Raw genomic sequence first — 14,984 nt, 5'->3', positions numbered from 1 at the left:
AGTTTAAAAGAACGGGAGCTAAATGATGAAGACAATGAAAGTCACTGAGTCTCTACCACATCAGTGGCCTTATGCTACCTGCTTTCATATGCTGCTTCATTAAATTACCCAATTACCCAACAGCTCTGTGATATGGGTGTTTGTTTCTCTGTCTTATAAATGAGGAAACTGAGATTCAGAGGGAGTACAGAAACAATGTTCAGTCTCTCAGCTAATCAGAATGCCATGAAAAGCCCCAGCCCTGATCGAAGGTGCTGGCCTCCCAAATGTCATCAGCCGATGCAATTAAGACTTTAAAAGCCTTCCTCCTCAGAGCATTATTATTTCTCGTGAAGAATGCTTTCCCAGCCTCAAAGGTGACGGAGCTGGCAGCTATGACCCAAGAGCCATGGGGGAGAAAAACAAATGGTAAACATTCTTCATCAGGATAATACATTTGCAGGACAAAATGCTAGCTATTAAAATATTCCATGAACGGGAAGCTGCTTGACCCCGTATCTCCCTCGAGCACTTACAGTAAAATGGGCATCTGGTATTTGCATGCCTTCAAAGTTTCCTTTGGTTGGTCGCTGGGACTCTGAAAATAGCCCAGTTCTACTAAATTATTGATTAAATCCAGGCCATTTGCAAACTCCAGCTGAGGCTCAAAGGCTCAGGGAGTGCAGAAAAGCAGAAGACCCACAGTGAAAACTTAGGAGAGACGGAGAGAGAAAAAGAGAGAAGGGAAGCAGAGAGATTGAAAGGAGGGTCCGGTCACTGTCCCTCTGCACCCCCCATTGGGTGTTTGTTTGCATTACCCGCTTCCTGGTCTTGTCTTTAAGGAATGGCTTGATGAGCGTGTACAGGGCATGAATGTACCAGGGCTGGTTGACGAAATGGACTCCTCCGAAGCGGGCAGGAAAGCTGTCCTGGGGCGGAAAGAGAGAAATGCACACCAGTTAGCACACATTCCAGATGGGACTGGGCCCGCAGGACCACAGCCCCGGCAGCAACCTACTTCTCTCTGACTGAAGCACCAGCTAGTGGTAGGAAAGAAAGAAAGCACACACACTTCCTAGCTGGTAACATCTCCTCTATTCCCCTTGCCTCCTTCCTCCCCTCTGACTCCAAAACTTAAAAATTGTGCCTCCGTGCCAGCCCTGTCTTCCCCAAGTCGCAGTGATAGGACCTCTGACGTGGCACAGGAGCATGTGTGAACCAGGTAGTGAGGGAGTCGGGATTCTTCCACATGTCAGACGAGCTCTGAGTATATACTCGCTCCTCTACCCTCATTCTTGTGCCCCCCCTCCCCCCGCCGTTTCCAGTGCCCTTATCGTGACAGCAGGTGAACTCCCTGGGAGTAGGAAGGGATTGGAAAAGGATTTCAAAGGAGCTGAAGAGAAGGAGCTTTCTGGAATGCTCCAGAAATGTCACACCAACGTATGACAGCATTTGCTGGCAACTATTCCACAGATTCCAGAGCTAGTTCCTTCTTTCGTCCCAGGACCCACATGGGAGCGCCCAGGGAGAAGACACTTGGGGACTGATGGACTAGTTGATTCCCCTAACTGAGGAAATATGGGCCTCCGCTTCTGCACATCAATATATTTTGTATACATTAGGAAATGAGAGCATCTTTTAAATGCTTCTAATGTTAGATTACAGCTCAGGGCACAGCCTCATCTTTTAGAAAAACCGAGAAGCTATTCTCCATCCTAATTAGACCCACAAAATAAGGGGCCTTGACCATGAAGTCTGAGCTAGTCCCACGGCACCAGGACCCGAGTTCCCGATGCAGAGCTTCCGCAGATTACACTGCATTCATCTTGGTTAATGGAATAAAAAAAAAAGAAGGAACACCTGAAGCAATTTGAATTGCCAAGTGTGCTGCCAATCAATTTCATCGCAACAAGCATCTTTGTAAAATGTAAGCAAGAAGAGAGGAAAGCGGAAGGAGCCTGGCCGCCTGAGCTAACAGTTCAGGCAGCAAGCTGATCCCTGAGGGTGTATGAAATGCCTTGCCTGAGTCTTTTTTAGTAACAAGGCAAGAGGGTTATTAACTTTTCTTCAGAGCCCTGTGAGTCTGCAAGATCGCTGGGAATCTTCCACACTGAGACCTAGTTCCCAATGTAAGTACACGAACTGTACGTAAGGGTTGACATTTTAAAAACTTAAAAATGATTTTTGCCTCTATCTAGATGTTTTACAGAGTACAAAGGAATTGCATATTTTGAAGATAAACCAGACAATTTGATTAAAAGTCTTTGTGTGGGACGGTATATATTTTTTAATTTATTTTATTTTTAAAAACTTAATGAAACCACCAAGTAAGGGTGGCGAGGCTGTTTTTTTTATTAATTTGTACATGTGTCATAATCTCGCATTATTCCAAATCTAATTTTAGATATGTAAAAGATTTTAATAAGGCTGTCTTTTCTCTGTTAGGGTAGTTTGGGATCTAAAAGTTCTTTGGTGCCTTCAAAAAAGATCATTCCCCAGAGTTTTCCCTTAACAAAAAGTGCTAAATACTAACCTTACTCTTTTTGGTCCTTTTGAACTTGTTATTCAGAAATAAAACTCATTATCCCATACTGAGCATGGGTTCTGAAGGACTATAGAAGATGAGGAGAGTACTACAAAGGATTTATCTATAAAACCAGGGCTTTACCATCTTTTTCTAAGAGGACCAACAACAGGGCTTTTATTTCTATTGAGAATCTATTGTGTTACACATTTTTACGTTAGTAAAGTGGAAGAAAACTCTGTAAATAATACTCTAGAGGCAGTGGGCAAAATCTTAAAGAAAACATTAGACTTTTTAAAATATCTAGAGACTCTTAGTTTTAGTCCATGGAAATTCAATCATCAAAGACATCAAAACTCTCTTCAGTTTGTGTCAGAGAAGGTTGAAAAAAAAAACCACAGGGCTGAGACCCAGTCAATTCTCTCTAGGTTGGCCCTGGCTTCAAGTCTGCCAGCTTGAAGGCATGGAATTTTATCGATCTCATCCAGGTCAGCCAGCAACTATGTGCAGATACATGCACGTAAAAATCCTGTGCCTCAGAGGTCTTAGGTTTGGGACAAAGTGGAAACAGGATCACTTCGCTTCAGGCCTCTCTAAAAGATTCAAATGAAACTCCCTCTTACCTAATAAAGACAATGTGCAAATGTTCTGGTATTCTCAAATGAGCCTGACCACGTTATTAATAATGGAGTGTGCATGTGTGTGTGTGTGTGTGTGTGTGTGTGTGTGTGTGTTGTGCCAGGGAAAGATGAGGGAAGGAAAAGTTAGCCAACACAACCCTCTTAGAAGCAATGACTATCTTGTTGGTGGTGTTTCCTGATCTCATTAGCAAACCACAGATAGAGGGAAGCAAACCACAGATAAAGGGAAAATGTCTCCAAAGACCTCAGTGGTCCACTATCCATACTGAGTTGCATTTCTTAGGGTCTGGAACAGATCTGTCTCAAGATGACAGGCCAGGATTCAATGACAGTGTAACACTTTGTCAGAGTGAATATGTGCTAAAACATACCCTAGGTTCAAGAAAATGGTGTCAATTTCTCTACATTTCACGCATCTCTCAGTAAAAATATAACATCATCTCAAATTATAAGCATATACAAATCATAAATTTTGTCCCTCAGTTTATTTTAAATAAATTTATTTCCTTAAGACAAAAATAATACCCATTCTAGAAACGTCAAAAATAGATTTAAAAATTTTTTGAAAAACTAGAAAACAGAGAAAGACAAGAAAGAAGAAAAGAAAATTCATGTATATTCTCACTGCTGAAGACATACTCTTGCTGTTTTCTATCATTTAGGAAAGGCTCTGTTATATTATAATAACACACAGCCCTGCTTTTTATCATTTAAAACTATAAAGATTTATTTTTTGCTCACGCAGAATAGAATGTCCTTGCTGGGCTGGCAGGGAGCCATGCTTGATTTGCTCTCAGCCACGGATGCTGCCTTCCCCATCTGGAATAGTGCTGCTTGCCAGAGCCGAAAGAATCACACCTTAGATCTTAGGTTTGGCCACCAGAAAGTGACATGCTTCATCTGTCATACGTTAGAAGCCAAACACGCGCCTGACTTCCAAGGGGTCAGGAAGTGGGATGCAACCATGTGCCTAGGAAGGGAAAGACTAAAATTGCAGGTAGAGAGTACGAAGGTTACCCAAGCTCTGCTTCCTTCTTCCCTTCCTTTACCTTCCCTTCAATTCCTTCTTTTCTTCCTTCTCTCCTTTCCTAGTGGGATTATGTTTTTGAAATTGGACTTAATAACTATTCATTGATGGCCTGCTTGATGTTGGTGATACAGTATTGAATAATACAAATATAGCATTCACGGGGTAGTGGGGACACAGACAATGGCAATCAAGTAATGATTTGTTTAGCGTCTTTAATTCTTCACTAAAACATCAGTCCATACCTTGCACCTCTTCAGTTCAGCCCATATTTATGAGGGCAAACACATCCTCCAAACTAGTCCTCAAAGCATTCTAACTCCACATTCAAAGAGTGCTACCTTTAAATCTCTACTACCTGGAATACTGGCTCAACAACTGACCTACAGATCTGAGCTCCAATCACTCATGTCCAGGATGCCCCCTTTGTTCTCTGAATATGCAGAATAAGGCTGTTCTCATCTATGTGCTATGGTTTCCCATATGGCATAACTATTAAAGCATCTCAATGTTATTAAGATAAGGATCTGATATCAGAGTGTGAAAAGTAGAATAACACTGACTTAAAATAAATGGAGGAGAAGCCAGTGACCAATAAACTGATGGGGTAGTAAGGAATAGGTCTGAACAAACAGGGAAAATAATTTTCATTTTATTTTATTTTTTTAATGTTCATTTATTTATGTTTGAGAGAGAGAGAGAGAGCACAAGCAGCAGAGGGGTAGAGAGAGAGACAGAGAGGAAGACACAGAATCTGAAACAGGCTCCAGGTTCTGAGCTGTCAGCACAGAGCCCGACGCAGGTCTCGAACCCATGAACCTTGAGATCATGACTTGAACTGAAGTTGGACATTAACACTGAGTCACCTAGGCACCCCCAAAAAGACAATATTTCACTTTCTTATTTCATGTTTCATATTTTAAACAAGTATCCTTTTGATATGTGTAAAATATTCCATGCAAAGCAGCAGAATACATTCTCTTTTTAGGTGCCCACAGGGTGCCTGGGTGGTTCAGTCAGTTAAGCGTTAGACATCGGCTCAGGTCATGATCTTGTGGTTAGTAGGTTTGAGCCTTCCCTCGGGCTCCGTGCTGACAACTCAGAGACTGGAGCCTGCTTCAGATTCTGTGTCTCCCTCTCTCTCTCCCTCCCCTGTTAGCACTGTGTCTTTCTCTGTCTCAAAAATAAATTAACATTAAAAAAAATTAAGTGCCCATAGAACATATATCAAGACAGACCAACCATATCTGGGACATAAAAAAACCTCAACAATCTTAAAGGAAGTGAAATCATACAGAGTATATTCTCTGTCCATGATGGAATCAAACCGGAAATTTAACAGAAAGATAACAGGAAAATTTCCAAGCACTTTGAAACTAAAGAACATATGTTTAAATAATTCATGGATGCATCAAAGAAGTCTCAAGGGAAACAAATACACGGAAATGAAGGGAAATGAAAATACAATGTATCAAAGTTTGTGAAACATAGCTAAAGCAGTGCTGACAGGGAAATTTATAGCACTAAATACATATATGCAAAAAGAGGAAAGGTCTTGAATCAATAATTAAAGTCCCCACTTTAAGAATGTAGAGGGAGGGGCGCCTGGGTGGCTTGGTCGGTTGAGCGTCCGACTTCGGCTCAGGTCATGATCTCACGGTCCGTGAGTTTGAGCCCCGCGTCGGGCTCTGTGCTGACAGCTTGGAGCCTGGAGCCTGTTTCGGATTCTGTGTCTCCCTCTCTCTCTGCCCCTCCCCTGTTCATGCTCTGTCTCTCTCTGTCTCAAAAATAAATAAACGTTAAAAAAAAAAAAAAAAAGAATGTAGAGGGAGAGTTGCCTGGGTGGTTCAGTTGGTTAAGTGTCCGACTTCCGCACAGGTCATGATCTCATGGTCTGTGGGTTCGAGCCCCTATCTGGCTCTGCAACTGACAGTGTGGAGCCCGCTTGGAATTCTCTCTCTTTCCATCTCTCTCTGCCCCTCTCCCGCTAGTACGCATGCTCTCTCTCTCAAAATAAATAAACGTTAAAAAAAGAGAAAATAATAAAGAGCAGAAATAATGACATTGAAAATAGAAAAACAATAAAGAAATTCAAAAAACTAAGAGTTGATTCTTTGAAAAGGTCAATAAAATAAACAAACATTTAGCAAGATTGACAAAGAAACAAAGGGAGATGTCACAAATTACCAAAATCAGGAACGAACGTGCAGATATTGCTATAGACGCTGCAGACACCCAAAGGATAATCAAGGAATACTATAAGCAATTATACACACATATATGTGACAGCTGAGAAGAAATGGACTAATTCCTCAGAAAGAAGGTACCATTACTCACCCAATATGAAATAGGTACTTAAAATAGCCCTTAACTATTAAGAACATTATTACATTTGTAATTTTAAAAGTTAACCAAACTGGGCTCAGTTTCACTGGAAGATTCTACTAAACTTTCAAAGAAGAGTTAGCATCTATTCTACATAATTTCTTCCAGAAAGTGGAAGAGAAGGAAACACTTTCTGATTCGTTTATGAAGCTAGTATCTCCCAAATACCAAAGTGAAACAAAAACAGTACCACAAAATAAAATTACAAATCAATATCCTTCATTAATATGGTTGTAAAAATCCTTAAAATATTAGCGAGCAGAATTCAGCAATATACAAAAAGAATTATACACTATGTTCAAGTGGGGTTTATCCAGGGATGCAGGGCTGGCTCAATATTTAAAAATCAATTAACTGAATGATTAACCATATTTTCTAGTTACTATATTTGATGCCTTGCCATCTGAGGACTTGTTGATGAGGAAGGAACTGTCCCTTAGCTGATTCTTAGAGAGAGTAAGAGAGAACTCCTTTTATATGCAGACTAACCAATCCAGCACCCATACCCCAACTGCCTCCTTTATTGGACTCTTACACTCTGGGCCACTATTCTGCCCCAATCACCCCCGGAACCAGGGGCAGCTCCTAAAACCAGGAGCCCACTGAAATTATTCCAACTAGCCTAAATCCTAATCCTGCTTAGCCTCTTTTCCCTGCCTTGTTCATTTCTTCCCATTAAATCACAATGAAGACTCTTGCCCAAGTTTTCTCCTCACTCTCTCTGCCTCCTGACAAACCGCAGGGCTTCCTCTTGTGCCCCTCCCATCATGGCGTGCCTTGACCCAGTTTCTAGGGATCTGGAAAAAGAACAAATTTCTTCCTTCATGACAGTCATTTCCATGTCTGTGTGTCTCACCATACCTGATTAAAACAAAACCCAGGTGCCTTTACAATAGTAATCCATCGTTTGAACAGGCCAAAGAGGAAAAAATTACTCGATCATATCAAGTGATGTAGAAAAAGAATTTAACAAAATTCAACACCCATTTGTGATTAAAAAAAAAAAAACTTTTGGAAAAATGGGACTCTGTTTGGGAATAACATGATTATCTATATAGAAAATCCCAAGGAATCTATTAAAAAAAAAAAACCAGACACCAAAAAAGAAAAAAAAAAAAAGCTTTCTATAACTGAGTTCATTAACATTGCAGAATGGAAAATAAACATACAAAGAATCAACACAAAGCCATCAAAATTTAAAAATGCATAACAAAACATATCCAGCATTTGTATGCTGAAAACTACACAATGCTGATGAAAGAAATCAAAGAAGGTTTAAATAAATGAAGAGACATATTATGTTGTGAATCAAAAGAGAACATACTAAATATGTCAATTCCTCTCAAACTGATAGACAAACCTATCAAAAGCCAAGTGAGATTTTTTCTGTAGACATCAATAGGGATATTCTAAAATTTATATGGAAAGCATAGACCCTAGAATAGTGAAAACAATTTTGAAAAGAATAAAGTGGAAGAAATTATTTTACCCAAACCAAGCTTATTATAGCTGCAATAATCAAGACTGTGTGGTATTAGGGGAGGGGGAAATACGTGGGTCAATGAAGCAGAAGAGAGAACTCAGAAATAGATCCACACAAATATGTTCAACTGATTTTTTACTAAAGTACAAAAACATTTCATTGAAGGAAGAAAGCTTTTCAACACATAGTACTGGAGCAGCTGGACTTCCATAAGCATAAATAAATATATACATAAATAAATGTAAACCTGTCTTCAACTACACACCTCATACAAAAATTGACTCAAAATGGATCATGGACTTAAACGTAAAACTATACAGACTTAGAAAAAGTGTTGGAGACGATCTCTAGGATCTCGGAGGAGACAGTTTTTAGACTTGACTCCAAAAGCATGATCCATAAAACGAAAAGAATAATAAATTGGATATTGGCAACATTAAGAAGATACAGGGTGGGATAAAATATTTGCAAACCGCTTATCTCACAAAGGAGTAATATGTAGGATACATAATACACTTCAATCTCAACAGCAAAAAGGCAAGCAGCCCAGTTAGAACATGGACAAGAGACATGAAGAGACATTTTACCCAAGGAAGTATACAGATGTCAAATAAGCACATGAAAAGATGTTCCATATCATTAACCATTACTGAAACGCAAATTAAACTCGATGAGATATTATACTATAAACCTATTAGAATGTCTTAAAAAAATGAAAACACCAAATTCTGGTGAAGATATGGAGAAACTAGATCATTCCTACATTGCTGGTGGGAACGTAAAATAGTACAGTCACTCTGGAAAACATTTTGGCAGTTTTCTGAAACACTAAATATCCAACTACCATATGACCTAAGAATTACACTCCAGAGCATTCATCCAGAAAAACAATAACTTATGTCGACACAAAACCTGGTGCTAGGGTGTTTATAGCAGATTTATTTGTAATAGTCCCAAACTGGAAATAGCCTAGATGTCCTTCAGTGAGTGAATGGTTAAGCATATTCGTACATTCACACCGTGCAACACTAAAAGGAACAATTAAAAGGAACAATTACTGATATACACAACAATCCAGAAAAATCTCTGGAGAGAGAATTGTGCTAAGTCAAAAAACCCCATCCCCAAAAGTTACATACTGTATGATTCCATCCATATGACATTCTTGAAATGACGAAATTATAGAAACAACAGCTTCGTGGTTACCAGGGGTTAAAGAGTGGGTGAAGGTGGAGGGAAGTGGGTGTGGCTTTAAAAGGGTACAGGAGCAATCCTTGTGGCGATGAAAATGTTCTGTATCTTGACTGTATCAATGTCAGTATCCTGGTTGTGATATTGCTTATAGTTTTGCAAGACGTTTCCAGTGGGGCAAACGAAATAAAGGCTATACGGGATGTCTCTGCATTATCCCTTACAACTGCATGTGAATCTACATTATCTCAAAATAAAAATGAAAGAATATGACTATTGTGAATATTCCAAAAGTCTCCAAAGTGGAAGCAGCCATCTCTACAGTATAACGGAAGCATTTCTACAGATGATCTTTTCTGTCTTACATGGAATGTTCGACAAAAAATGCCAAAGTAAATCATAAGGCACAAGATACATCGCAGGGCATTCTAAGGTGCTCTTCTGTATTTTCTTTGGGAGTTTGGCCAGTGTTCAGTGATTCCAGCAATCCATTGGAAATGTACTTTATTTATTTTTTTTATTTTAATTTTTTTTTCAACGTTTATTTATTTTTGGGACAGAGAGAGACAGAGCATGAACGGGGGAGGGGCAGAGAGAGAGGGAGACACAGAATCGGAAATAGGCTCCAGGCTCCGAGCCATCAGCCCAGAGCCTGACGCGGGGCTCGAACTCACGGACCGTGAGATCGTGACCTGGCTGAAGTCGGACGCTTAACCGACTGCGCCACCCAGGCGCCCCTGTACTTTATTTTTTAATAGGCACTTCGTCTGCACTTCATTTTCACACTGGCTCTATTCAAGCATCACTCGGCTGCTTTTTCTTGTGTTTGGGATTTAGGAGCAACGTGACAGAGGCAAAACTATTTCCTCTCTCTTTCTTTGACAATCAGATACAGATGTTACTGGTGGCAGTTGGTTGGGTTTCCTGCTGGCTAATGAAGCACTTACTAGTGCCATTTTCTAAGATTTGTAATGCCTGCAGGCGAATTATATTTCGCAATGGGGCTCAAAACACGTCTGACCTCAAAATCACATTGCCCTGTGAAGCCTGGGGAACTTTGCTCACAACTGCCCTCTCCAACTCCCAGCCTTTCCCACCTCTTCCACTGCCCTTATTTGAAAAGTAGAACAGGACCAGGCAAATCCCCAAATATATGAACTCCCTCCCCCCACCCCACCTATTAAGATTCCTCCGAAAACCAAATGCAAAGAAGAAAAAGGAACGGATGAGCACAAGAGCTGTCTCTCAGACTTTCTGCCTCCTTCCCTTTAGCAGCTCTGAGTTTTCTTCAGGGCCTTGGCAGATGGCATCCATTCATTCACATAACAGCACGTATGGAGGTCTGCAGGCAGCATAAAGACACATGCATGGAGTCCAGCTTTATCTATTCAGTTTATGCGTGTCCTACTAATGACACCCATTTCCCACATCAGAGCGGACAGATAAAAACATTTTCGGCAGCATAAATGGGCTTCACTGATGCAAGAGAGCCTTCTAAAAATGCTATATTTCATGCTGATGGGTTTTTATTATACCACGTGGTAGTCATTAGCGTGAAAGTCACATATCCACCTATTTGCAAGGAAATGGAGAGTTCATGCCATAGCAGTTGCACACCAAATGCGATATATATATATATCAGTAGCAAGCATGAAAGAGGAGAGAACATGCTGATTAGCAAGGCAAGCTGGTCAATGGCTTCCACTGATTACAGGCTATGGATTTTCTTCCGGTACCTGCTCCTAGAAGTCATTGTTGACTTCTAAGAAGCTGTATTGACCTGGTGTTCTCTTGAGGTTAGGAAGGGCTGGGTTTTTTTTTTTTTTTAATGCAGGTTTTAGATCAGGACAGGCTAGGGAGTAAAAGTTTTATCTGCAGATCCTGGAACAGATTGGCAGTGCTCCTAACCATAGTAAGCAAAGCTCGCCTTCTGTCAAACTGACCCGACCAGCAGATTAAGTTCAGAACCCTCCCCGGTTTCAACATTCCTAAACGACATTCCTTGACCATCTCTTTCGTGTCCATTTCTGTTCACCAGTTCAGCAAGCAGGTATCAGGCCCCTGTTATGAGGAAAACGCAGGGGTGCACAGACCTACGAAACATACTCTCTGGCTTCAACCAGTTCATTGTCCAGTGGGAGAGATAGGGAAATGATGATGCTTTGAGGGGAAGACACCAAATTCAGAGTTTAGGTTCTGTGTTCTATGGTAGTTCCTTAAAGCAGAGCTAATAAGCAGCTCAGATAGCCAGAGGTGAAGATCAGGGGAAGGTTGGATGTCCTGCAGGGCCAAATAAAAATGCCTTATATAAAGAGCTAACAGAAAATGTATGTGACAGTGTTTGAGAGTCTTCAAGAGTTCATTTGCTTAGCACCTCTTTGCTTCAAGAGTTTAGTACTTAGCACCACTATTTTATAAGAATAAGTTTCAAATGATCTCTATTTTAAAACAGAAAAACATAAAAGAAGGAAGGAAGGAGGGAAGGAAGGAAGGAAAGAAGGAAGGAAGGAAGGAAGGAAGGAAGGAAGGAAGGAAGGAAGGAAGGGAAATAGCTCAAAAATCATCTTGTGCTGCATACACATCAAATTTTTGCCAAGATAATGGAAAATATGATTATAAATTTAAAGAATATCTTGGGGCGCGTGGGTGGCTCAGTCAGTTAAACGTCCGACTTCAGCTCAGGCCATGATTTCATGGTTCCTGGATTTGAGCCCCACCTGGGGTTCTGCACTTACACCTTGGAGCCTGCTTGGGATCCTCTGCCCCACCCCCACTTGTTCTCTCTCTCTCTCTCTCTCTCTCTCTCAAAAATAAATAAATAAAACTTAAAAAAAAAAAAAAGAATATTTTGATCACACTGGTATCACCTCGTGTCTGGTAGGAAAGGCTTTAGTGACAAGAAAACCGAGACAATCCCAATTGTCTTTTTAACTTCCTACTTAATAGAGCTCCATATAGGAGAATTGCATCCTTCTTTGACTCTGGCAATCTCACCGCTGCTCAAGTGGGATGAGCAAAAAGGTGACCATGACTGCTACCAGGAGAGAAGGAACAAAATACAAGCCCATCCAGCATGATCACTCTGAGTCTGCAGAGGTGAGCTCAAGCAATGGAAACTTAATTTGCCATAAAAATCACTTCCAGCTTCTCTAACCACGGTGACCTTATATCTGACTATTAAACAGCAAATACATTATGGTAAGGACATAATATTTCATTTTCAGGTTTCCCTCGGGGTCCCTAACTAGTAAACAGATTATTGTTGTTCATTATTTAAAAGCCAATTCATGGAGAAACCCAGGTTGCTTGAATCACTGATTTGCACAGGAAATCAATGCCCGAAGATACGGTATCATTCATATAATTCAACCTGCAATTTAGTGCTTAAACTCACAGAATCATGGTGTCTCTGAGAGAAAGAAGCATGGTGGAAAAGACACAGAAATCACTCAAAGCAAAGTTTTCAGCCAATGGTAAGCCTTTAACCACCCAAATGTCTTTGGTTTGTAACTAAGGCTGTAACAAGCAAGGATACTAAAATGGTAAAGTCTTAATAAATACAATTTAAGAAAAAATATTAAAATCAATAAAGGTAACTCAATAGCTAAGAATTGGGCATTCAGTATCTAGCAGGAGCTTTTATATGTGTTAATCCATATAACACTCAAGACAATATTACATAGATATTATATATGTAGTGTATTACCTATTAAAGTATACCAGTTTAACAAGTGAGGAAGCATAGTCTTGCTTAGGGTAGTTAAATACTTGTCCAAATTCACACATCAAGAAGAGATCGAATGGATTTTAATCCAGATCTGTCTGTTCTTATAGTTGAAGCTTTTATTCCTCTTATTTAAGCTCTTTACATCAGCAAAATTTTGACTGTTGAATATCTTCGTGTGGGTTTTAAGGATGCATAAACTTACTAATTCAGGTAAGATAAATCAGATCAGTAAGATTAATTCTGTTATTATTAGAATAGAATGGACAACTATTCTTAATGCGGACTACAGAAGTTTTAAAGGTGAACCTGAATATCCACATATTGGTCGTGCCTTATTGGGGAACTTTGTACTTTTTATAGCATAGATATATTTATTTTAACATGGCCTTATTTTGCAGGAGATCTAAGTCAGCCAAAAATTTTCTTGTATTGAAGCACATTTCATTTTCTAATCTCTAAATACACATCATTTCTCCATGTGAAAAACTACCAATAACACCTGTCAGAATAGCAAAAATTGAAAACACAAGATGGGGCACCTGAGTGCCTCAGTCGGTTAAGTGTCCAACTTTAGCTCAGGCCATAGTCGCATGGTTCGTGGGTTCGAGCCCCACGTTGGGCTCTGTGCTGACAGCTCAGAGCCTGGAACCTGCTTCCAATTTTGTCTCCCTCTCTCTCTGCCCCTCCCCTGCTCTCGCTCTGTCTCTTTCTGTCTCTTAAAAGTAATAAATAAACGTTAAAAAAAAAAACCCACACAAGAAACAACAAGTGTTGGTGAAGATGTGGAGAAAAGGAACCCTCTTGCACTACTGGTGGGAATACAAACTGTAGAAACTAGTATGGAGGCTCCTCAAAAAGTTAAAAAGAGAACTACCCTATGATCCAGTAATCACACTGTTGGCTATTTACCAAAAAACACAAAAGCTCTATTTCAAAAGGATTCATATTCACCCTTATGTTTATAGCAGCATTATTTATGATAGTCAAATTATGGAAGCAGCCCAAGTATCCATCAATAGATGAATGGATAAAAGAGATGTAAAAAAAAAAAACAACAAATATATATATATATATATATATATATATATATATAATGGAATATAATGGAATATTATTCAGCCATATAACAGAATGAAATCTTGCCATTTACAATGATATGGATGGAGCTAGAGAATATATGGCTAAGTGAAATAAGTCAGTCAGAAAAAGATAAGTACCATACGATTTCACTCATATGTGGAATTTAAGAAACAAAACAAACAAGCAAAGGGAAAAAGAGAGACAGAGAGAGACAGAAAGAGGCAAGCCAAGAAACAGGCTCTTAACTATAGAGGACAAACTGATAGTTACCAGAGGGGAGGTGGGTGGGGGGATGGGCGAAATAGGTGATGGGGCTTAAGGAGGGCACTTGTCATGATGAGCACCGGGTGTCGTATGGAAGTGTCGAATCACTATATTGTACACCTGAAACTAATATAACACTGTATGTTAACTGTACTGGAAATAAAAATAAAATGAAACTAAATTAAAAAAAAAACTATCAATAAAGTATCCCCCAAACAAATAGTAGGGAGGGTTCTGTCAGGACAGGCTTATACAACCTAAATGTATTAGCTACATTTATACAACCTAAATGTATTAGCTACATACATAGTAAATGCTAAATGTATTAGCAGCACTGCTTCTTCCTCCTTGTAATGGAATTGGTAGAACTCATTAAAACCTTGGCCTCGTCTTCCTGGGAGCATGGCTAAACTACATTTCCCTGTCCCCGTTACAAAGTGACACATGGGACTATGTTCTGGAGAATGAAATGTGGTTAGAAGTGAGATCACCACATCCAGACCCAAACATCAAATAGATATGACTCTTCTATGCTCTCTCTTTCTTCTCCATGTGGCTGGAAGTGAACAAGTCAGAGGCCTTAGAAGATAGGGGAGGCCCAGAATGCAGGGAGCCACTATGGAGCCACTATGAGCCACTTGTTGGAGACCACAGAACTGCCTCACCAGGAACAGCAGGAGAGG

The 14,984-nt window shown here is 39.9% G+C and overlaps 1 protein-coding gene across 1 annotated transcript in view; it reads right to left on the bottom strand.

Annotated features, from left to right (window-relative positions):
• The window catches only part of CLVS1 (clavesin 1), a 174,716-nt gene that overhangs the window by 34,618 nt on the left and 125,114 nt on the right, over positions 1 to 14,984 (bottom strand). The window contains exon 4 of the mRNA XM_043601136.1: positions 798 to 908. Within this exon, the coding sequence (XP_043457071.1) occupies positions 798 to 908 (111 nt within the window). The remainder of the gene's footprint in view (positions 1 to 797; positions 909 to 14,984) is intronic.

This window comes from Prionailurus bengalensis, chromosome F2 (genome assembly GCF_016509475.1).
Source record: "Prionailurus bengalensis isolate Pbe53 chromosome F2, Fcat_Pben_1.1_paternal_pri, whole genome shotgun sequence".
Lineage (NCBI taxonomy): Eukaryota > Metazoa > Chordata > Mammalia > Carnivora > Felidae > Prionailurus > Prionailurus bengalensis.
This window is presented reverse-complemented; position numbering and strand designations above follow the sequence as displayed.